Source organism: Poecilia reticulata, linkage group LG14 (genome assembly GCF_000633615.1).
Source record: "Poecilia reticulata strain Guanapo linkage group LG14, Guppy_female_1.0+MT, whole genome shotgun sequence".
Lineage (NCBI taxonomy): Eukaryota > Metazoa > Chordata > Actinopteri > Cyprinodontiformes > Poeciliidae > Poecilia > Poecilia reticulata.
The window spans coordinates 18404135-18430405 of NC_024344.1; the positions used below are offsets into that span (position 1 = coordinate 18404135).

The window sequence follows — 26271 nt, forward strand, 5'->3', positions numbered from 1 at the left end:
GCAATGCTAGCTGTGCTAATCATAGTCAAATCCAGTTTTACAGCAGCTCTTCTCTCACACAGTGTGACATCACCTCTGCTCTCAATATAAATAGTTAATGACTGTCCACGGCTGTGTTTCCGTTAACCACAAAATTGCACTAATTGAAAATACGACAGGTTTTTGTGGAAGGAAGCGGTGTTTTTTTTGGCTGAACTGAAATTGGTGTATTTCACATAACGGCAATGGAAACACTTTTTTCCCATCACATGTCCAACAACCGGATCTTAGTACCAGTGAAAAAGATAAAGAAGACAACATGAAGAAGTAGGATGATTGACAATTTAGAGCTGGCATCACATGAGGTCTCAGCATCACAAAGTTCAGAAAAAATTGTGTGTCATCCAAATGTGTTGCAGTCTGCGTTTCCACCCTAAATAATAGGCGCTGAAAAATGAATATATCTCATGTAACTGTTCACATGAGTCGCTGTCATGTTTTTTTGTCAATGACTTATTGTATAAAGAAACTTATTCACGTGATTTTCTTTGTGTTTCTGGTTTAATCAAAAGGCCACGATTGTGAAATTATGTTTGTTTTTTTGGACGTTAGCAGAATGTCGGCGAAGATGTGCACACATTTATAATGGAAACGCATCTTTAAAAAAACATTCTTAAATCCAAGTAATCAAAAACTGGTATCGGAAGATCAAAGATTTACAAAGACCAGCGTTTTTAAATCAGTGCATCTTTCATTAAATAGAGTAGTTTACTAAATCATTACTTTGCTCTGTATCCTGATACTGTTAATAGAAAACTGGTTTGATCCTTGTCTATGTAAAAATAAACTATTTCTCATCTTTCTTTTCTTAAAGCTATTGCATAAATTTTGTTTTAGAGTTAGAACTTCCACTCGTAACAACTGCTTACTTGCTACAGCAACACTAGTTTCCAAAGTATCAGGCCAACAGTTCCTGGAACGAGCGTGACTCATTTTGTACACTTTAACCATTAAAGCAGGTAATTCTGTTAAAATTCCACATTGCTCTCAGGGGAGGAAAGCGGATCCCAGTAACTTTACTGGGACAGCAAACCCAGCAGGAATAACAGTTACGTGAGACAAGAGCACAAAAGAAAGGAAATGAAAACGCCCCAAGGTGAGTTGGATGAGGTCTCCCTCCAGCTTAGCCCCTTCGCGAGCAAACAGATGGGACTGCTTACACACGCAGACACCTCGAGCTCCCAAAACTGCACAATAACCTTGAGAGTCTGGGAAAAAGGAACATGAAACGGGCCAATGAGGAGGCAAGCGAGCCAAGTCAGGGTCAGGACGGCAGAGCGACGCAGCCAGCGCCACGCTCATAACCGGTAGCAACAGACCGCCGGTCAGGGCGACCCTTCCCTCTCAAACAGACAACACGGCAGAGTGTTATTAGCTCAACCTTGGTGTCATCGGATACGCTTTAGGATGACATCACCATCGTGTGACGTGTCTGCGACGAGAGTTAAAGGTGGAGGCGGGGCTTATTTGAGAGGCAAAGCAGAGCACCACGTTACCTGTGTACTGCAAACAAGCTCTGGGAGAGAAACGTTTCATTATCTCTCCCCCCCCACCGAGGCTCTTCATTTGAATGAGTCAGGCTGCAGGCCTGGAAGTTCACATCTCTGCTTCTGATTAGACTCAAGGTTAACAGATTAACTTCTATGGAAAAAAAAAAAGACACCTAAGGCTGTGTCTTTTTTTTTTTTTTTTTTTTTGAAACGGGCCAATGTGCAAACAATGTCCTTTTTTCCCCCCTTAACTCCTAAAATCCTTCAACTCTTCCACTATTTCCCACCAGCAAACAAAAAGCTCTGACTACTTTTCAGAAATATATGTGACTTTTTTTTAACAAGTCACCGTTTCAAAAAAAATGCTAACATAGTATTCATACAATTTAAATTATTCTATGGGTTATACTTTGTATAGTAATTTCCTACTGATTTGGACTATTTTTGCCTGAAAAGTCACAACATGTTAGATTGTGAATCTTTCACCATCTCGATTCGATTCTAATTTTTGAGTTCAAAAATCGATTTTCAATGCACAACAATTATTCATAATGATTTCTGGTTTAATCTACATGTGTATAAAGGATCCTGTGGATCTACCCCGGTCTGCTGTGTAAGGCAGAATGACTAATGGGGACGTCGAAGTGTCTTTTTCCACATTAATTCCATTTAAATGGAGTCTGTGCGTAGATTACTCTCTCCCCACATTCTCCATTTTGCTTTTATGAAGCAGTCAGGTAGAGAGCGCCGCACATTTCTGCAGACAGCTTCCTTTGTGCACAACGATGTACTAATTTACATACATGAGGTTTTTAAGCCATTTGGCATCTTTGTAGTCATCTGGCGAAGAGTCGTAAAAAAAAAAAAAAATCATAATTCCTCACTACATCAAATAAATGAATCTGAATGTTCCTCAAAGGGGCTGGTTTTTACCAGACTAGCTACATTGCAGAGACTGTTGTGAACTGCCCATGTGCAGACGTGACTGGGTGAGCGGGAGTGTTGGTCAGCGCTCTGTCATGGCAGTGAGAAAGGAGACAGTGGTTGATTTTTATGCCTATATGGAGGAAGATGAGATCGGTGGATCAGATTATTTAACTATTGTCCTTAATTATTGTTATTTAACTAATTAAGGAAATCTGAGCCGATTTATCTGCACACCCTTACAACTTCACACCTCCCTCATTTTTCCTCAGCTAAAAAAAAATACAAATTAGATAATATGTATATTTCTGGAAACTGCATCAGTCTGCATATCAAACTCAAAAGTAAAATAAATGTTCAAAAATACAATTAGAACAATGATTATGTTACATTATTTACACAGCAGACCTGGAAACCACCGGAACTTTTCACAGAGTTGCAGTAACATGAGAGTCTGATAGTGGGCCGTGTGTGGCTGCTGTCGCCATGGTGGGAAACATTCAGGACAGACCCTCCCTTTAGCGAGTCCGCGGCCAGGCAGTGAGAAAAAAATGCAAATGACTGCTGGTGCCAGAATCCCAGGCATTTCTCACTCCATCCGACAAAAGCACCACAAATTAGCTCCGGCTCACCAGCCACAAAAAGATACTGATATATGAGATATTGTAGGCAAGCCCACATGTTGTAGCAAACTGCCCTGCTGAGTCCAGCCTGGATTTACTCGCCTTAATGTGAGCAAAGGTTCATCATGGTTCCTGAGCATCTGGGAGCCTCTGGCTATAAACTTTCACTCTCCTTTCATTGTCTGACACAGCAGCACATTGGCCTAATTCTACAGATCCCCGTCACATATACTAAAACAGCCACTTGGAAATAATGTGCCTCTAATTGCGAAGAATTTAGTCCGTGCGTGACTATGTGTTGGTTAAAGGCTACTAGAACGTGTGGGACTCTTAACAGGTCAAGGAGAACAAATGTGTTCCCCGAGAGATGTCGGAAATATTTAAATTCTCGGGAACATACGGCGTGTGAAACCAAAGCACATGAAACGATACTGAGGCTTATTGTTTTTAAGTATCGTCGAGGGAAAAAAAAGGAAGGTAAATCCCAACTAGAAAGGATCAGTTCAAATCAGAAACCAGTGAACAGAGGAGGATTTAGGTCTCTTTAGTTAGAGCGGGGCTTGTTGGGTCAGCGGACAGAGTGGGCTGTGTTATTAACAGAGGTACCTAATGACGACGTACTGACCCATTTCTGACTAACGAGAATTAAAGAATTTTGGAGGGACAAACAGTCACTAAAGCCACAGGAGAAAGAGAGAGAAGAAGAAGAAAGGGCTTAGAGAAAAAGAAAACATCAGCTATAGCTACACACAGTCCTATGGGTGTGTAATGGTTTAAACACAATGAAGAACTTTTAAATAAATTGTGCTCCATTTTATTCAAGAAATGACAGCAGAAATATCAAGAATTCCACCAAAGAAAAATAAAGAGCTCATAATATAAAAAACATGGTCACATACCACTTGGTCGTTAATTTGGTTGTCGGAGGCCAACAAACTCCATTCTATGTCCAGAGGTCCAGTGTCTGAGGAGGTCAGGGAGAACTGGCAGTCCAGCTTCACGCTCTGCCCGCTGGCCTTCTCCAGAGGTGCCGTTGGACTAGATGTGATCTCTAAAGCCGAGACCAGAGCTGGACAGAGAGGGATGAAGAACGTCAGAGTCAGAGCTGTAACATGTCTAGCAATAAACTTAGCAATATTTCACTTAACATGTGAAACCTGCTGGATACTCTCCTCCGCCTGGGAGCAATTTTATCTTACACCATAGTAAGGTTGTAGTGATGGAGGCTGCTTAATCCATAAAACATGATATATCTCTGTATCATTGCAAACAGATGCCTTGTTGACATCAGCCTGATTTATTAAAGCTACTATAAACACCGTTTATGAGCCCTTCATGGTCATAATCAGTGGATCACTGATCCACAGCACCGGAAAAATGGACTCAGACCTAACTTTTAGGGTAAGATTTATCCTTTACTATTCAGAGTAAAAGAAGGACATTGTTCATAGTCCGGTACGTTTGGTTCGATTGGGACCAAAAGTTTCAACGTGCTACCGGTTTGCTTTCAAACTCCATTGTGAAAACAAACCAAACCCTTTGAGAAACCTGTCGTTTTAGTTCGGATTAATTATGGCTTCCCTTTTATTTTCATGAAAATGAAAGAATTACAAAGTTTTCCCCCATTATTAAAGTCTATGCCCCCAAACTTCATCTGATTTGTATAAATGATAGTCAAACTGAAGTCAGTCAGCTGATTCATTTATAGTCAGAAGATGAGAGTTCCTCATTTTGATGCATACAAAAATAGATTTTGTTTTGACAGACGCTGACCTGCTGATAAGGGGGAAATGATCAAGTTCTCATCTCTGGCTGAGTTGGTACATCTCTGTAATTATATCCACCTGTTTTCAGAGAAAATAAATAACTACACAGTAAAAAAAAAAAAAAAAAAAAAAAAAAAAAGGAATAAACAATGACACGATGAGAAACTGGTCCGTTAAAAATGACAAAAAGCTGCTGATATTCTTCTCCAGATACAGAATGGGTTAAAATATCTCGTTCTATAGGAGATTTCAGCTGTGACAGAAACGCAGCCCATAGAGAATAGAGCTGTCACACGCTGTCATAATGTGTTAAGATCCGTTTGACAACCTCCCACATACTAATAAATAAATAGGGTCGGGGGGATTTCTTTAAGTACATATCTATAATAAAACCGTTCTGTTTATGAAAAGCTCTCTGTGTAATAAAAAAACATGGGATTTTCCTTTAGCTAGATCAGCGTTACATTTAGGTGCCTCCCCACTGATGGAAAGAGTCTACTGTAGTGTGAAAAGACAATCAGGGAAACAGGAAGAGGAAATTTTATATTCCTTTATGGGAATTATATATCCGTGGCAGAAGATCTCAAAACGACAATATCATCATTTATCACAATAATTTCTGACACAGTTTCTTCTTTTATGCTTCTCATAAGCTTCTCACATTTGCCTATGAAAAGCATGATCATGCTATTCATAGGCAAACAAATGTCACATGCTTTACATTTTAAATATGTACTCTACAGAGATGCACGATCAAATATTAGTATCTGCATCAGATATTCTACATCGGGTCTCAGTTATAATGTCCCCGATCCATAAGGGCAGAACTATTCAGTCCAGTTCTATGCTTCATGCTCTCAGCAACGTAATGCTTTATTGTTTATTTTACATTATATTTAGAATTCCTTGTTGCACCTTAGAAACCATTTGAAAGAAAGTTTGCTGCAGTTTATTTTTACACATTTGAGACAGTCAATCTATTTTTTTTCTGTCAGTTTCTTTATTTTACACTGGCTCTTATACTCCTAATAGTACTGATTGAATAAATTTGTGTTTCACCAAGTTTATGAAGTTATTGTAGTATTACAGTGTGCTTTACTGGTGTAGCGTTGTCAAATGAATTTGTAATTTAGATCATTTATATCTGTGTTTAAAAAATATACATGTTTTAAGTTAATTCAGCGTCGTTTTTCTGTACAGGATTGGTGTCGAGTACTATAGAGAACTGTGGATCAGTACTCTACAGTACTGATCCACTGTAAGTCAATCCATCATTTCTTGATGAAGAAGCTGAAAGGATAAGGATCATTTTACTGATGAAAATTTGGGCTCGAGTAGTAGATTTATCTCTATCTGCTCCATTTCAACTTCAGAACCGTACCCACCCTCTGAGCATTGACACACAACTAAATGAGATGCACAACATGAAACAATCCCAGTCACATCCACTAAAGCTGAATTTCAGAGCCTGTAAGCGAGTGACACGGTGGTTTCATTTTCCGACTGCCAGAGCTGCAGCTGGTCGTTTGAGCCCACAGATTCTGACAGACGCCCTTGACTGGGGAGTGATCCATCGCCTTCAGCGGGGGCTAGGGAATGGAGGAGTAAAATGGGGAAGAAAAAAAAAACAAACAGATATGTGTCTATCAATGTCAAAACGGATATTCGGCTTGTCATCCACATGAAGGAAAGCTGTGTCAATTCATCACGCGCTACGAGGAGCTGGGGCGTTATTCACAGTTGCTTCGAAAGCAGAGAAGATTGTATTGTGAGGGAAGAAGAAGAACGCGTTCAGCTGGAACAGTTGACTATAGTGATTGATTTCTGGCAGGTAATAAAAGGCACAGTCTGATGTATCCGTTAAATCTATGACACCCCAGGTTCATAAACTATTTGTCTAGGTTGCAGCTCAGCTTCATTCAGAAACTAAAAACTGAAAAAGTCTTCAGCTTGGGGCCCTCACACATCAAAAATCACGCTTTGCTAACTTAGAAACTCAAATAACTACATTACCTTGTAAAAGTATCTCTTAGTGTCCCTTAGAATTTTTTATATTAAATCACATGTGAGCGACCAGCACAAAGTACAATAGAAGATGAAGCAAGCCTTGTAGAATCACTGTCACTGTAATTAGTCTTAGGTAATTACTGACCGGTGGGCAACTAATAATTGGATGACAATTCTAAAAAAAAACATTTATTTCCCCCAACAAATGCTACTGAAGTTTACTCAAGCGTCACTCACAAGTATACGCACGTCAAGAAAATGTAAAAAAAAAAAAAAACTAAAAAAAATAGAAGGTATTTAATTCCAAGAAAGTTTGTATTCTGCCGTCTTTAAAAACCACCAACAAAAACAAAGCAATTACAAAAATCCAAACAAAAACATGATTGTTTTTAATCATCTAATCTACCACTGGGATCTTCTGGTAAAAACAGCAGCCATAATCAAACCTGTTCACATGCAAACAGAAAGTAGTTCAGAGTGTTAATCAGCAACTATCAGCAGCACTTTCTCTGTACCGTGTGTGAACCCTGCAGGATGTTCCTCAGATTGAGGCATAAATGAAGTATGCAGCAGTGTGAGGCTGCTACATGTAGTCATTAGTTTATTTAGGGTGAAAGTGATCGTTATTTAGAGTAATGGCACCGGGGCAAAAGTAAACTGGCCTTCTAGCTTTAAGTGAATATAATGGATTGATAAGGGAGGCCATCATCTCAGACCAAGGAAAACAAGGAAATGAAAAATGGATTGCTGGCAAACGCAGCCATGCACGCAAAGCAGACACTCATTTATTTCCGTGAGTCTGGTGTCTGTAGTTAAATTTTTAAGATGCATGCCAGTGTGTGTGTATGTGTTTCTGAGTCTTTACTCTGCAGAGCAGGAGCCGGGCGGGCAGTGAGGGTGCAGGGCAGCGGGGGACGAGCCGCGTTGCCTAATTAAAAAGTTTGTTATAATAACTAATCCCGTCTGGCTGGGTTTCTACGAGTCGCCCACTGCCTCCAATCTCCATCCTACCGTGACGCAGCACACCCAGCGCGATTACTGGGAGATCTGGAGTAAGCTTGAGGAATTCGGGGGCGGGGGGTTGGGTGTCAGCATTGCTCCAGTCTGCGCTCACTCAATCAGTGGCCTCTTCATCCCCTTCCTGCCAGTCCTCCTCCTCCTTAACACAATCGTGATTGTGGAGTGCGAGAGTCCCCTGGCCTCCGACTCTCCGCGGGCCTGCTGATTGTAACCCCGCCGCCCACCCCATCCACCTTTTTGTCGGCATACAATGGGGCGAGAAGCCTGTCTCCTGGCAACCGATCCCTCGGAGAAGGTTGCTGTGGTGCTCAAGGGGCGGCGTGACGCAGGGAGGGAAAGACAGAGGTAGGCTGCGAAAGAGTTGAGGAGCAACAGAGAGAAGTTAAGTAACTGATGAAAAGGCTCTGCAAGCGAATGTGACACACACATAAGGTGTGTGTGATGATACCAAATGTTGCGATAAGTTCCCCCAGAAATTTTTGCCGTAAGTTATAATATTGTCATCTTGAGTAAACTTTCAACTAATATAAGAATAACAACGGTATATTAGTGCAAGTACACTCTCAAAGATGTAAAAAAAAATAATTTTCATTTCTAAAAAACAAACAAAAAAAAGAAACATTTAACAGTGGAAGTGGAAAACATTTTTAATATCCAAAATAAATTAACAAAACAACTGAAACAAAATATGAAGACCAAAACTCGAAATGATCGCACTTATTTTAATGTTTGTTGAGACAGGCACACAGTTACTTTTGTTTCAAACAGTTTCTCATTAGTCTGAGTAATGTGATTAGTATTGCACAATATCAACATCAGTATTTTCTACAAATGTCCTGTTTTAATGTAGTTATGGTAATTCTAAACATCCCCCAGTCAGTTTGTTTTTACAGAGCAGGTTTGTTTCCATGTGCGGATCGCAGCTCCAGTTCAATCGCAGCTGCTTTCCAGAGGTAATGATGAAAACCTACAGATGAGATAACTGGCCTGCATTTCTCATCTGTCTTTCAGTACTTGAAAGTAGCTCAGTTTTTCCACTGATGTGTACATGGATTGCAAAGGTCGATTTCATCAGATGCAGATGAAGCCAGGAGGTTACAGACGGCGAATAAAAATACCTTTTCTTCCCCTTCACTGTCTGAAGTTAAATCAGACCAAGTTTATCTTGCTTTAGGCCAGTTGGAATTACCAACATTACTTCTATTAGCTAAATGCCACAATAATGAGAGAGAGTGAATATATCAGATTTTTTTTCCTAATGTTTCCAAAATCAAAATTGTATATACATTTTCTCCAGTATTTGATAGCCTTACAGATTCTCTCTAGGAGTGAGATCAGAACTTTGTGGAGACCACACCAAAACATTGACTTTGTTGTCCTTAGACAATTTTGGCTCTATGCTTGAGGTCATTGTCCCATTGGAAGACCCATCTGAACCCAAGCTTCAACTTCCTGACTGATGTGTTTAGATGTTATTTCCTCATGACCCGATCTATTTGATCAAGTCCATCAGTTCCTCGTACTGCTGCAAAACAGCCCAGGAAGATGATACTGTAATCCCCATACTTCATGGTTCGGATGGTATGAGAATCCCAGTTTTTCCTTCAAATGCAGCAATGCCGGTCCGTTACGGCCAAACAGTCCCATTTTAGTTTCATTACACATTTATGGATGAACATGTCTCCAAAAGTGAAGGGTTTTGTCCTTGTGTGCATTTTTAAACTGCAATTTTGCTACTTTTTGTTTGTTTTTGAGTCATGACTGATGCAGAGCACATTCTCTGTGGACAATGACATTATCTTTTTTGTTTCATCCAGTATCTTCACAAGGTCTTTGGCTTCTATTATATTATATATATATTTTGTTATTCAGTATATGTAAATTTCTGGTTTAAACCATCAGTTTTAACTTTAAATGTGCCACAGACAAAGCAAAGTCGTGTGCTTCAAGGAGCGGCTTCAGCTTGTACTATTAATAAGCCTTACAGTTTGACAAGCCGACCTCTGTTAACCCAACGCCCAAGACCCTCAAAGCCCTGGCAGAGACCATGGTGGATGATAAGCTTCTCCTGGAGCTCAGAAAACCAACTCTTACCACCAGGAGATAAAGCCAGCAGCTATTTCAGTCTCACAAGGCAACAACAGTGACAGAAGAAGCTTGGCTAAGTGAAAGAGGTGAATTACACTGCACTGGGATTTACTTCTATTTACCTTCTTCATGCTTTGCAATGCCTTAATCCTGTTAAAACTACACATTTGGTCTACAGCGTGCTTCGGAGCCTCTGACAGCTTTAGTTCACAATCAGTCAACTTTGAAGTATTGCAGCCAATCAGCTGAAAATAGGGAAATGTATTATGACTGTAATGGTGGAGATGGTTCCAAGAAAAGAGACAGGCACACATTGGGGGCTATCTTTTATTTAATACCCAGCGAGAGCAATATTCTTTTCAGGGTCTCCAACAAGTTTCACCAATTCAAATCTAAGACGTTTCAGGACTGTTTTTAAAACATTTATGGATGAAATTTAAGGCTTGCATCGCAACAAATGCATATATTTTAAGTTTGTGTCAGGTTGGGTTATGTTGTTCTTAGATGTTTGGTGAGACTCAAACATTTGTATGACAAAAAAGTTCAGAGAGAAAAAAATACATTGAATGTAAGCAACTAGATAGTCCTATCATGACAAAATTCAAAATGTAACGTGTGTTTAATGTATTTAAGGTCAAACTACATTTTTTAAAGTTAATTTAGGTAATCTTAAGGAATATGTGAACCCCCTGTCTTGAGTCTATAAAAAAAAATCCTGAATAAATCTTGAAAAATAAAGTGCAGAGGAGAAACAAAAACTAAGTTGAAACATAAACCGCAGTGACAGAGTTTTGGATGAGCGACTCACATTTTACTAGATCTGCAGCGATGTTGGAATGAACATTAGTGATTTATTACAGCAACTCTGCAGTCCGTGGGGCTGTGGAACGAGCAAATAACCCAGCACAGCCAAACTCCAAATCAAACCTGGGCGAGCCAATCCCTCTCACCAATGCTGAGGCATCAATTATTTCCGGCACAACAAAGGCTATCTCCTTAGCTCCATTGCCGGTGCGAACGAGCGCTCTGAACGGCAGCCACGGCGCTCCCGCTGGAACCGTTCGATTTGAAGCGGGGTGGGTGCCCAGAGAGGGAGCTTGGCTGACGTTTATTTAATGTAGCAGAGAGCTGGGACTGTTGAACCATACTGATTGCGTTATAATGCAGCCTGAAAGCTCCACTTGCCACACAGAGCAGCCATCAATCCCCCAGTGCCGAGGAGCTAAAGGCTGTTTTGACATAATTGAACATTAAATGATGGCGGAAATGATGAATGACTGGCACTTTACACCGTTGCCTGAGTGTTTGACAGCTTTTAGTGCAGCCCCCCAGAGGATGTGGTTATTGCATGTCTGCAACATCCAATTTGAATTCGTAAACATCAATTCTAGAAGTAAAGCTAATGTCATTACTTAAAGGCTAATGAAATGCCTTGCTTACCAGAAAAGCCTTCTACTCGGGTAGAAAGAAAGAAAACCACTATGAGATAAATTTTTGTTCATCTGGAATCCTGCCATACCAGTAGAAAAAAAAAATCTAAAGTCATTAAACAACTGTGGGAATACAGCGAGGGAAGTAGAGGCAGAGGGAAGCTCAGTTATTTCATAATGAGTGATTCAGTTTTAATTACTGACCTCAGAGCTGACATGCTAAGCTACATTAAAAATATACAGCATAATTTAATCAGTTATGGATTGCTTTAAAGATTCACAAACCAATGGACCTTACCAAGCTCCGCCCAGATACGCCCTCTAAAGTCCCACGTGGCTGCATGTCTCACAAACAAAGCCTCGCAGTGCTTAGTTTCTATGTAAACATGGCCTCTTTCATTTCGACTGACTCTCTGCAGAGTATTTCTGAGTCGATTAGTTTAGCATTTCTACCGGATTTTCACAATATATCAGCCACGACAATGGGCAAGTGAACCAACAAGTTCATGTCATCTTTGTTGGACGACATCAAGGTGTTTTAGCCACGCGATTCCTCCGACATTGTGCACGTTACAGCTAAATGCTACCGGTCGATGAGGAAAACAGCAGATCCTCAGACCCTCAGCATAAATATAGCTGTGGACAAGATCACTGATGCCTATTGTTATTGCAAGGCCGGGTAAGTTGGGCATTCGTGGTTTTGAGGGTTACTTTTAAAACCAGTGATTTCTGTGATAAGTGCGCCTTGCGCATTTTCCCCATTGACAACTATTAACCATTTTTTTCCCCGATTATTTTCCACCAAATCTCTATGACAGCAGCACATTTAATAGCCAGCAATCAGTAATGAATGAAAAATGAATCCGGCGCCGTTGCCTGAAATCCCACACTAAGTCTTGGGTACGATTAAGCAAACTGTAGGTCCAACTAACAAGAAATGGTAAATACTTTAATTGGTATGCTGATTTCATCTTAGCTTTTACTCTTCGTTTTCTTTGTTGATTAAATTACTGTGAAGGGTAGAGGCTGACTTATTGTAGCACAGGCTGGACATAGTGTAGCCTAAACACTCTGGCAGGCTTTAAAGTTGTAATCCCAGCCTTTGACGGAACTGGGAATGATGGGGAAAAACTTTCAACTTCTGAAAGAGGAAATATTTCAACCAGCGGTTTAAAGATATCCGTTTTCATGTTATGCTATGGGTCTGCATTCTGAGTATTTAGAGAAAAACATATACAAGTCACAGGAACTTGACTGTGGGGGGGAGGGGGGGAGTGACTTAGTCCAGAAAATACGGTAAATGGCGGTCTTGGATTGGCTGCTTTGCAAACACCAACCAATAGTGGGTCAGGTAGCATTGAGGAAAGATATTTCAGCTTCCTGAGATGAAAAATGGAAATAAAATAGTGATATTTATTTTGTCAGTAAAACACCACTACACCCAAACTCTGCCAGGTTTTGACAAATCCCCATCTCACCACCATCCCTAAAGCATGTTTTAGGGATGCTTCTCTAAAGCTTTCTTAACAGTTTGATAACAATTCTACATCTAAAATGTGAGCTAACTTAAGCGCAGGCATTAGCATAAAAAGCTCCCTTCCTCCAGGAATCTGCTGAAGCCAATGGACAGAGCTGGTGACAATGCGAGGGCTGGCTCTGCCACAGAGCTGATAGGCAATGCGCCAGAGCCGCTAGCAGCTCCCAGATAACACGCTGATATCATCCTCAGGGGAAACAATGCTAAATGTGCCAATATTATCATAGGAGGAGGAAATAATTAAAACAGGACAAACTGTACATACTGAATGTGAGATGTGAGGTGTGTGAGCGAGACAGCAGAATGTCATGTTTCTAAAAATGCCAATGAAGATGTCACACAGAAACGGTTTTGGTAATGAGAACGGGGGAATTAGAAACGAAAAACATGCAGGAAAGGCTAAAGCAGAATGAAAGGCTGGAGAAACGGTGGAAATGAGACAGCAGGTGATTTGTTTGTGATCTTAAAAGTAGAGATCTTTATCGGTCTCGATACTGAAAAAAAAGGTTCTACATCAGGTACCAGTGAGCATGTGCCTGTTTCATGAAGGCAGATATATCTATTACAATTCTGTTTTTATTATTATTATTGTGAGTGAAGTCATGTTTTGCCATTTACTTTACAGTTTCTTTATTATTTATTTTACATTGGCTGTTATTCTCCTATTTGCACTGACTGAACTAATTAAAGTTGTGCTGTTTTTACACGTTTGGCCAAGCTTGTGAAGCTTTTGTTGTATTTAAGTGTGCTGTACTGGTGCAGAGTTAGCAGATACATTTTTAATTTAGTACACTTATGTCTGTCTTAAAGGAAGAAGGAAAGTTTCAAGTCAATTCAGCACTTTTTCTCAGGATCGGATCTTATTGGCCGATAAACCTCAGATATCTGTATCGTAAATAAGTAAAAAATAATATCTAAATAGTAATGTTTTGAAAAAAACAACCACTAAGCATGAATTAGACATGCTTTTCATTAAGCCCACATTTATGTACTAAAATGTTTTTTTATTGCTCTGTTGTAATATTTTCATGTTTTCATTCGCTGTAAGAAGAAAATCTCATTCATTAACAGAAACAAAGGCTTTAAAACATCAGTGTGTGCGTTTTGCTTTGTGAAATAAATTAACTTTTCAATAATAATAATCTAATGTATTAAATATGGCTGTAAAACAACTTCAATATTCCTGAAACTAACCAATCTGCAGCCATGAAAGTGGAGAAAGAAGAATAAAATGGGGCTAAAAACCCTTCAACCCAAACCGTTCATACTGTTGCCCTTTCATTAAATACCACACAGGGATTTAGTGAGCCTGTTAGACAAACAATGTCTAATAAATGCAGGTATTTGTCTTGTGAGCTTCCAGCAGTTTACTGTGAAGCAAAGAAGAAATGGAAACCACATGTCTCAGTGGGGTATAACAATGGGGCGTCTCTGTTGCAACAAGGCAGCAATGTTGAAGCCTAGCCTATCCCCCCCACCCCAAACCAACCAACCAACCCCTAAAACAAATAAAGCATCTGGATACAACCCAGACTCCCATCGGCGCCCCAGCCTTTGTGTGAGCCCCGGGGCAGAAAGCCAACCGTGATCCGGAGGCAACTTCACTGATCAAACACTCAAACGCACCGCAGCTACTTCATTCACACTCCCGGGTGTGTGGAATCCTGAAAAACTATTCCGAAAATGGTCAACAATTAGGCACAAATATCATAGTAGAAGGTTTCTCCTTAAATAAGAGACAGTAAATTAAAGACTATTCTTGATGGGAGGTCAACAGGAGAGCAGGTTCATCTTTTCAATTTGGTAAGGCTTAAATATTTGACTGAAGTGTGTGTACTGAAAGCCGTGAGAATGAACAGACCCTGGTCTGACTTGCTTTTCTCTGCGATAAGAAAATACTTCCTCATACCAGCTGAAACAAATCGCAGAACTTCTCTGCCAGGCTGATCTGCTCAACGGAGAGCGCTCATTTAGCTGCAAACATGCCTGAGATATCACCGAGACATGATGACTGAGGGTTCACCGCCAGACCACTAAACGGATTAAGCTGCCAGTTGCAGTGCAGATTCAAGTGAACGATCGGGCAGAAAGGGCTCCAGCTGAATTCCTGGGTTCCTCCCTTGTTCTTCCAGGCATCCATTCTCTGACCATTACTAAAGCCGCCGCATGACCGCATTCCCTTCCACATTGTTCCCTCCACTGAATCAGAAAAGAAAACATTTTCTAAAAACTACAAACATCAATATGTCTACTTGGATTTTCAGTAGCAAATTGGCATAAAACAGCACAGTTATAAAGTGGGAGGAAGATGATTGAAGGTTTTCTACGTGTTTTTTAGAAATAGAACGTGTTGCATGCATGTTTATTAAGATAGCCTTTACTTTAATGCTAACAAATGAAAGCTGGTACAACAAATTGATAATTGAGCTGAATAATATTTTTAGTTGTGATCTACTTGGATGCTGGTCAGAGTAGATTGGAAGACAAAAGATAAGGATGTCCTGATCAGATATTGATATCGGAGATTGGTCCAAAATATCAGCTAAAAAAAAAAAAGGAATATATCGGCCTGCATCTGCAATTTTAGATATAAGCATGCTGATAGAAATACTCTGCTCCAACATTTAGTCCACCCCGGCATTTCTTTCCAGCAACATTCGTATCCCGGGTCATTGGTTAATAAGTAATGGGTCACTTCTCATACTTATTGTTTTTGACTATTGTGCTCTGTTTGAATAACAGTTTCTAACATTGCGCACTACAAAATAAGTACAAAAATGTATGCTTTGTGGTAATATTGTATAGGGCCAATATCGATATTGGTCAGATTTTGCTGGCTGATGAATTGTTTTTTTGAAGTTTATTTATGTGTTGGGTTGAGATAGTTACAGCCCAGACCTAAATCCAAAACTTAAAAATCGATCTTTACAGAGACTCTCCGTCTAATCCGACTTTGCTGGAACTTCATTACACGCTCTGTTGTGCTGATACATCAAAATAACCCAGTAAAAATACATTAAATTGGAATTTGCAAAAATGTAGACATGTTCAAAAGGTTTTCATGCCTTTGCAAGGAGTTGTACATTTCATTCACAGCGTTCCTTAAAGCTATTTATCTTAATGAAGTGGTAAAGTGATTTGAAGAACTTAATAACTTGGAAAGGTCAACTCTATTAAGACATTACCGATGCTTATGCTACATTTGCATAGTAACCCACTTTCCATAGTGCAGAGACAAGTATGGCTATCGGCCGAACTGGCCAGCAGGCAGACAATGACTCTGCTTTGCTCATGCCATTTTCTCTAGGTTCCAAGCTAAAATTAGACTCTCTGCCCTTAAGGACATTGCATAATGGCAGACCTCTGGACACTGGAGGAATAAAGTCCTCTGTATGTTTTACTCCCAGAGCGTGCCATCAATAGTTGCCAGCCAGTCGAACATTGTGCATTTTATCAAACAAAATGTGGTCGAATTTTGCCTCGAGCAAAACTGAAACGTTGCCAAAGCACTTTGGAATAACCGCTGAAGAGTCAATATCTTTTAAATGCATTTAAAACAAAAAAACAGACAGCAGTCAGAGGAGTCCGAATGAGGAGTTTGTGGAAGAGTAACAACACAGAGCACGCCGTCCTGTCCTCCCAGACTCTACAGCAGGACATCAAGATAAGGCCGTTGTTAGAAGATAACAGCATGGGTAATCCTTCTCCTCCTCTCTTTGTAAACCGAGCCGGCGCTGGAACGGGCCAGATATTTATTTTCAAGGCTGCAGTTTCTTTTTCTCTCAAAGCCTGGCGAATCCAGGTGGAGTAAAACGCACCTCTGTGGCGAAGCCCCGTGGAAAAGCAACAGGGCAAAAAGCTTGTCAGTTGTTGTTACAGCTTAACCGAGACTGCTGGGTTTTTTTTATTCACGCCTCGGCAGGAGGAGGGAGCTCTGAACACCAGGGCTTGTCGACATACAACTCTGACAAGACACAATTGGGAATGTTAAAAATAACTCTGCTGCACGAGCGGACTCATCCCGCACGATGGTGATGCCACAATTTGTGTCCCGACTAAACCAGGAGGGATTTTTTTTTTACTACCTGTGACATGTTTCCAAACTTTTCATGAGAGAGGGCGATTTTTGTTTCAGTTTTCTGCACGTATTGCCACAAACAGTTAACAAATGCTACTTAGAAAAAGACAAAAAAAAGTTACCACAAAACAATTCTGGATTCCAGTATCTGAAAAACAGAAAAAAAGTGGTTGCATTATTTTGCAACCAGAGAGAACCTAATTTATAAGCATTTCTCTCAATGCTTTCCCTCTTTTGATGATGATGTTTAATAAATAAATGAAACCTGAAATCTCTGCCCAATTATCCCTAAATATTTGTGTAATTCTCACTGGGTATTATTCGCTCAGTGCCTTTTAAGAAGGAATCAAATCAGGAAGCGCTGCTTGTTTTAGATTCCTCACAAACTGATTTGGGTTTAAGCATAGTTACCGTGGTAACAGCAGGTAGTGTTTAATGTTACAGCAAAATCCTTTGAATCCATCTAATAATACTATTATTAGATGCAGGACAAATCTGGTTATTTTATAGACTGTTTACAGTCAATGCTTCTCATCAGGTCAACTTCATACATAGTTGCTCTTATGCGTGTTTTAACTGATTTCGTTAAAAAGCATCACTTAATGTGACTGGTGTGTGGGGAAAAAAATATTTTGTTTTCCTTTTAAAATAAGTGTCAGCTGAAATGTTGAGCTTAAGTTACCACTAAGGTAAAACCTCGATGACACAGCATGACGACAACGCTGGGATAATTGTGCTTGATTATCCGCTCCACCGGCTCTATTATTAGACTTCCTTGCTCAAAAGCAAATGCAATAATATCAGAATTTATCATTCTGATATAATAAATCAGAATAAAGAATATCATTTTCTTTATAGTAACCATATAAAGAAGGTTACTATACTGAGGTTTGTGGTGAAGCACAAACCTCAACATACTACACTGGGATTTTGTGTGACAAATCAACCTAACAAGAAAAAAAAATCATGAATTGCTTTGAACTATTTATGAGCTTTAAAGAAGAGTTAGGTTATAAAACTATAACCACAGCTTTTTAATTCTCCTTCAAAAATGGAACGAGTGTGGAACGACTCCAAATCTACCAAAATATTTGGAGGATCTAAGAGATGGAGGACAACTCCAGTCTCCACTGGGATTCTTCAGATCAAAGTAATCGGCTGCAAAACTTTATTAAACTAGTAAGTTGTATGTACCTAGGTCCAACACGGAACGAATTCCACTAAAAACGAACAGACCACATGTAGTCAAAAGGAAAATAGCACCTAGAAAAGCTTCTGCAAGGTCATCCGAGTGCTGAGGGTGTTGCACCTGAAGTAAAGTGCTTTTGCCTGAAACCTTATGTTTAAACCGCCAACTCCCTGATGACTCTAATGACATCTAAAAAGGTCTGACCGACAGTAGCCCAGACAGCCAGCCAAACGCTGCTTATAGCACATCTTGGATCAGTCGGACAACAAGATAATCTCTCTGAGGCACAGCGCTGTGGCTTTTCGCCTAATGATATGTTGGGTTTGATATAGAAATTAACAAAAGAGAAATATCAGCCAAATACTTTACAAACAATTGTAAAGATAAAAAAAAATGATATAGATTAGACCAGTATCCAGGAACTTGACGTACTGTTTCAGCTGCTGCCAGAAAACTGCTTTTGGCCAAAGTCAGACAACAAAAAAGAGGATCTTCTTATATTCTCCAAGGTCATTCATTGACAGCTGGAGCGCTGAGGTGTGTTATGGCTCGAGCCGTCGCAGATGAATAATTTCTTAACGCTCATCTGTCTCAGAGCGATTAAATGTGAAGGCAATGCCCTCGCACACCTTATAAAAGAAAGCTGCGTCGTTGGAAGCGGCTCTGTGACTGGGCGGTAGATTTACTATTTTTCTAATTATTGGCCCTTTGGAGAAAGCCAGTCATCCAACAAAGCTGTGTGTGTGTGTGTGTGTGTGTGTGTGTGTGTGTGTGTGCGTGTGTGTGTGTGTGTGCGTGTGCGTGTGCGTGTGCGTGTGTGTGTGTGTGTGCGTGTGTGCCTATGAATTATACATGGGCTCTATTAAGACACTTAACAGCTGCTTCTTGGAAAACTGAGCGGCAGCTCTGCTGCCTGTCTGTGGGTCTACTTATTCAAACGTTCAAACGTGAACAGTTGTCCATCAGGCATTACATTATGGAGACCCGGATTGGTTTGTGGCTACAAAGCAGACTGTACTGCGTCTTTCAATCACAAACAGAAGAAACGTTTTGAACTGAACCACACAGAGCAGCTGTCACTCAATGAAACCTGAAGCCACTTACCAATACTCCTTTCTCAGACTACTTTTGATAGCTACATTGGCTACTGTTAAATTCTTAAATCCATAGGTTTTGACAGAGCAAGCACTCTGGCCCATAGAAATCATGATCCAAAACTCCTGGTACAAACTAAAACCTGAATTTAGTTAAAGAAACGCAACCAGTCTTAAATTTTCAACTATGACGACCAGGTAATAATAGCCAGGTAAACCCATGCCGTCAATGTAAATTTAGCTGGAATTTAAAATAAATGCAGCTGAATAACACAGTGGTATCAGTAGGGTCAAAAGAGGGTTGCCTATCTCACAAAATTAAGGAAATTGGGGCCGATTTATTGGGTGCACCCCAACTTTTGATCTGGATGTCAAAGCAGAATCTGGGTGCCATAACAATGCTTTGGCAGCAACCTTTAAACCAGTTTTAGGTCTCTGCCTGAAAAGAAGAAATAAGCTCTGAATAAAGTATGTGTGTACAGCCCCTAACACCAGCCATTGCAGGTTTTCTGGGGGAAAACCCAGACTGCTGCAAATCCACCTTCTGACAACATAAGGGAGACGCCTTGGCTTACTTTTGATCACCTCGGTAACCTGAAAATGCCAACACTGCTTTAACTACTAGAGTGAAAATAATTCAATCTAGAAAGTTGCAATGTTACCTAGAATGTCGTGGTCACATTTTTCAATCACAAATACCACAATGTTTCTTCTACTCAAGGCTCACATTTACAAAAAGAATTAAAAACATTTTAACTGCTTTCTAACCCACACCGACTTTTGAGGTATTCTAAAAACGTTAACTGTTCAAAACAAGACAGATGTGCTACATGTAACAGAAATAAGAACATATTAATAGTATTTAATCTTGTTGCAGGTAAAGGCTTCAGTTCAGCACTGATTTTGTTATAAAGGCAACAAATGATGTGGTTATATGGTCATGGCCACTGGCTATATTTATTCTCATTGCATATCAGTATAGTGACAAATTCATTCACGAGATCAGTGATCAATCAATTTTTTATTGCTCCTAATATAATTCAGACTACATTAGAAAACATTTTGCCCCTTAACTATTAAATCTAATTTTAAAACCAATTTATGTGTAAATATTTTATAAGAAAACACTAAGTTTGTATCAGCAGGCATTATTTACAGCAAACATTAATTAAATGTGGATAATATAATGTCCAGTCTTCCAATACATCTAAAAATGCCAAGTGAAAACAAATCAATAAAGAATTACACACACGCATTTCTTGTATTCCTTCTTCACCATGCCTGCAGTTAACTATATGTAATGTTTTTCAATGAGCTGAAGTGCTAAAAATGGCTACTTCAACAGCTGCTTCACCCCCACCTGCTATTCCCTCCAATTCACCTCACCTTCTGCTCATTCTGCTGGAGGACAGAACAACAGAACCCTGCCCTGCGCCACTCGGCTCCGAGTAAACCCATTCTGTGACAGCAGCTGATAAAATGTGATACATACCATAAATTACACAATGCTAACCTCTCGAAAAACTATGCTTTTTGGAAGTTGGAGCAAAAAAAATAATTAAAAAGAAAATGTAGCATTATGATAAATTGTGGAGCCTGTTTTTCTTGATAACGGGATTTTTTTTTTTCATCCGCTCTCCACGATGCTGTGCAGAAAAACAACAGATAATTTACCAGAGGCTGAGGGATTGTGGAGAGCTGAGCTGACACCTACCCAGCAGGTATGCAGAGAGGAAGCAGCACACCAGCAACTGCAGCTGCAGCACCCTGAGGGGCTGCCAGCCACACTGAGTATCTTCACACCGAGGCGCCTAGCCCAGAGAACTGAAGACATGAAGATAGTTCAGGTTCGGTACGAGGTTAGGGAGTTTCTACACATCCATGTCGTTACGTTCACGTCTTGTCAAACACAGTTTTAGATTGATTTCAACTTCCCTAAAGGAATTTTTTTTTTTTTTTGGTTTCTGAACTTCAAATCTAGTCTGAACTCTCATTTTTACTGTAGTCTGAGGTTTTGATGTTATCATAAATTTTGAAGCAAGCAGAAGCCACTGGTTACGTAAGCGGGTTGTCATGTCAACTACTATTTATGATTTCCATTGCAACCAGGGTTTATCATCACCAACTAAAACCTGTTACAACATCAAAATGCATTTATGAACACAGTCGCAAAAGCTGCTTAAAGGCCCACCCATGCTCAGCTTATGAGCATCATTAAAGGACAGGGAAATAACTAGCTGCTTCCAATAGCGGTAAATGTTTACTTCTGTCTGCAGGTCTAAACCCAGAGACCTAGTTCTGTCTGTGCACTATGATCATCCGTTCCACTCAGAGACACTGAAGATAACATCAGAGGGATACAAAATGGTCGTAGATTATTGACTAAAAAAAACAAAAATGTCAATAAAAGTTCATCTGACTGTGGAGTGTTTTCATGCCCGATAAGTTTGGTAGACTCGTTTTGACTGGAGACCAAAACTGGAACATGTTACATTTTCAGCCGGTTTGGTTTGCTGCGTCAAACGATCCAAACCCTTTGAACAACTTGTTCCCCTCCCCGCCTGCGGTGGCGCTGCATCAAGATCCACTGAAGGAAATGATGCACAAACCTCCAAAATCGAGATGAGCGCACGAAATGTAAACAAAAATAGAGTTGTGTCGGATTTTAGTGGGAGTAGGATTTCTCTTTTTTAAGACGAGTCATTTCTCCAGCTAACGCTAGACCTTTGCGTTTGTTTTGGTAGGATGCCCTGTTCCACTTCCTGCTTTTGGAGCAGTCTCCGGTCTGCTTGGCATTCATATGTGCATTGAAACCGCACCAGAGTTCACTTCAACCAAAACGAGATCTAGGTTTGAAGGCGGACCAGAGTTTGCTTTTTTGGTTCGCATCAGAGTTCGATTACGCGTTCCTAGCTGCGCTCAGAGTTGGTAGTAGCTCAACTCAGGAGGTTCTGCCGTTGGAAAAAATCTCTTGATTGAGACGATTGCATAAATGTGGAAAGACTGACACTTGCTTTAATTGAATCTGCAAAAAACAAAACTGTCTTAAATCAACAGTAGAGAACATTCTCTCTGTTAATGATGATTAAAATGATTGACTGCTCACAGCTGTTGTGCTTGAAAGAATATTTTGAAAACTGGTCAAACATCACAAACACTGAAGATAGAAAATCAGTCATAAATCTCTCATCAGTGGATCTCTGAGATACACAACCATGCATTTTGATGAGTTCTAAAAGGATATTAGACGGAAAATATGCAATATGCCACACTGTTAGTGAATGTCACAACAAGATTTGTGGTAAATAAGTAACCACTTAAATCTGCTTCAGGAGACACAAACCCGAGAGAGAGAGAGTAACATTACATGTATAATTAGACAATTTTTACAAGAACTTCATCGCATCAATACTGCAGTGATGATAAACTTTCCATATAGGGGCAGTATTAATTATGTGTTTGAGGCACATAGCACAATAAGGTAAATATGTTACCTTCAGTTGTTATAAAATTCCTGCATATATTAAATATGACTGAAAAGAAATTTTATTGTGTTATTTAATACCTTGAAATTGGGCCTCTGTCTCTTTAAGAAACTACACCTTTAGGAAGTCATCGCAATGTTGCTCCTTTGTTAATTAACACTGAATTCACCAGCACTGCACTGAGAAGTAACTCGTATAATGAGTTCAGCAGATGCGCAGTTCCACCAGGTGTTTGCCAATTGCTGCTGGCTAGTCTGAAGGAGCTGAGTCAACAATACTAATACATAATGCTACCTCTTTAAAAAGTCAGATTTTGTACAATCAAGACTTCTCAAAACCCTAAAGTAGTATTTTTTATGAAAAACGCAGAAAAGGAACAGCCAACTTATAAGAATTTTAGATATGAAACCAGTATATGTATAAAAAAAATACTTCCCCAGAGAGTAGCATATTTGTCACAAGGCCTATTATTCCTCATTAGGAGCAGAGGGCATTGTGGGAGCTTCAGAGTCGGACATGTAGTGGCTAAGTGATGAATGTGCTGGGGGGGTGTTTATCACCCTCACAGTGCCACACAGTGATGATGACCGATGGACTCAGGAGAGCGGGGCGGGGGGAGCGGCCGTGCTTTGACCTTGTTTTAAATGACAGACAGTCCCTCTGCAATCCTTAGATCCCATCTTTCTGCCCCATCCCTGCTAGACTCAGATTCAAACAGCTCCTGCTGTCAGATTACGTTTCTGAGGAATCTCATACCTGCAACCGGTCTTTGTTTTCCACCAGGCACCGGCCAATTAAATCTCACTCCGTGTAAAACGCTGTAAAAGGTGAGCATGTAATTCATCATTTATTATCTCTTTTAGTCTTAGAAGGTGCATTGATGTTGCAGGTTAGAACGACCTTTGAAGGCTGGGGTGTTTATCACACATTTCAGATACAATGTCTTATTCATTAAAAACACAACCTCTGCACACACACACTCTCTCTCTTTATGCTGCCCTAAGTAGGCCACTGAACAAAAGCTAGAAAGCAGATTCATACAAACACGTCTGAATGTTTGGAAACAGATTTCTCTTAAAGGATGGACACTTAAAGCTAACATTAATATTTTTTTAGGTTTTTTTTACCATATTTTTCATCTTTTCACATAATAGTTGAGTGTTTCAACAACTTTTTTTAAATTTATTGTTTTAGATGTTTCTTCGATAAAAGGATCCAACAGATTTCGATTCTCACAACTATTTTGTTTTTCCAATCACAAATTTCCAGAGTTCTCAGTCCTTCTTTTCCTAATTGGTACAAGGACAAGCCCAAAAAATTTTACTAACATATGGCGGCCATCTCCGGAGCTCAGGGAACCATAATAAACATGAGCGGATGGAAGATTTGCATAAAAAGATATCAGAAAGTATGCAAGTATATTAATGCAAGTATACTAATAGGCCTGTCGCAATACATTTTGCTAGACAATAAATTATCCTAGAAGATACTGCAATAAGCAACATTACTGTTGTTTTGAGACCATTTTATCAGTAATATAGTAATAGCTTAATAATGCAAGTACGTCCTCTCAAAAAATCAATAAGCTCTCATTAATAACAAACATTTAACTCTGGAACTAAAATAGATTTTAAACATCCAAAATATTTCATCAAAGCAACAAATAAAATGAATACTGAAGTGTCTGGACAAAAAATTGACCTTCAAAAAACAGGCCAGTTGAGATCGACGCACCTGACTGAAGCATTTTGTCATCCAGTTATTGGTAGAAACAGACACGAGAAAAGTAATCATGAAAATGGAAATTATAGAGCCCATTTGAATGTATCATGCAATTTATTGAATTATTGTTAACAGGCTTATGCCCTATAATATTATTTTTGCTATACTACCCAAGAAACTCCAAGTATATAGTGTCTCTTTTCATATGAGAGAAAAAAAAAACACCTTAGTCTCCTGGAACAACTAGTTTACATCTGTTTACATTTTAGATACGCTCAGTGTCTTCAGAGATTTGCGTGTCGTTTCCTTCAGTGGTTCTTGGTGCAGCGCCACTACAGGTGAGAAGGAGGAACAGGTTCTTCTTAGGGTTTGATTTGTTTGGCATCGTGGAGTATCAAAGCGAAACGCACCACCTGGAAATGTAAAAACATTGCAACTTTGATCCCAAATCAAACTGAGTGTCCCAGACGTGAAAACACCCTAAGGCAGTAGGCCACAGTCAAAAAATGCCACTGTATTAATAAACCAAGTAGAATGCATCAGAAAGTGTGATTTTACACCTTAACAGAAAAATAGATGAGTTATAACAAAGTCTGGATAGTGTCATTTATCAATTTCTAAAGCAAATCATCTGTTTTTCTCTAAATTATTGGAAAGTAAATACCACAAAGCCTCAGGAAAGCAGCTGAATAAAATAAACCAGCTGGCTGGGAGAGCCAGTAAAAAACCATGGTGGATAACTAACTCGTGACGTGTGGAGGCTCAAATACCTGGCAGCACATGGATGCAGCTAAACGTATAAAACCTTGACCGATCAGTCATTCTGACACCAACTTTAAGACGGTGAGGTTAAAGCGGAACCAAGGCATCCCACAAAAAGCTTCAGCAGCCCTGGAAAGCCGTTTTCCTGTCTACCTGTAAGGAAGGAATGAGCTCTGAATACAAAGTGGCTGCACTTCAAAACAAGCGGCGCTATTAATCACCTTCCCTAAAGCTCCAGAAGGCAGTAATTTGTCCATTCAGTAATCCAGATATGAAATGGAGGGTGGAGGAGAGAGAGAAAGAGAGAGAGCTGAGGGTAATGTAGCAAAGTGAGGGTGCGATCTGCTCTTAGCGCTTCCACACAGGTGAACAGGACAAGCCTGGCATGCTAAAATATTAACGTCTGAGGCTGTGAATATTCATGTGCGCTTGTCCCCCCTCATCAGATCGTAGAGGACGGGCCGCTGTCCCTGGAGTGTAATCCGATTCTGAGCGTCCCCGCTTGGCTCTCAAGGACAAGGGGCTTCTGGGTGGAGAGGGCGTTCGGTGGTTTGCAGCAGCAACATGTTTCAGCCGACAGGAGACGAGCAGCGGATGATGGAAGGTGAACCTGACCTCCGGTTGTTATCATCATCTGCATGAGGCCAAACAACAAGGGCTCAAATTCACTGCTTTGCGTCTCCGCCCAATGTCTATATGAGTTATTCTGTCATGGAAGCATGGCAGCAGATTGTAAAAGGGACAAAAGCAGAGTTGTGAAGTAAAGGCGTCCGATTGTTTAAAATAATATAAGAGCTTCACCTACTGCACAACAAACTACCGAACAAGGGGGAGGGTAGATTTCTTAGGCAATCGGAGCACACTCAAGTACACTCTCTGGATGTCTTGTTTTTTTTTAAGTAGTAACCAGGCAACCGGTTAGCTGGCCAGGGCCTTTGGTTTTAGGCTTATCACGTAACATTGTTACAACTTCACCTGCGGTCGGTCCACTTTAAAGGGATTCAATCTTCCCCAAAA

At 40.0% G+C, this 26271-nt stretch overlaps 1 protein-coding gene across 1 annotated transcript in view; it reads right to left on the reverse strand.

Moving 5' to 3' along the window:
- cxadr (CXADR Ig-like cell adhesion molecule) overlaps positions 1-26271 on the reverse strand; it is a 44105-nt gene that overhangs the window by 12902 nt on the left and 4932 nt on the right. Inside the window, exon 2 of the mRNA XM_008428220.2 lies at positions 3976-4145. Within this exon, the coding sequence (XP_008426442.1) occupies positions 3976-4145 (170 nt within the window). The remainder of the gene's footprint in view (positions 1-3975; positions 4146-26271) is intronic.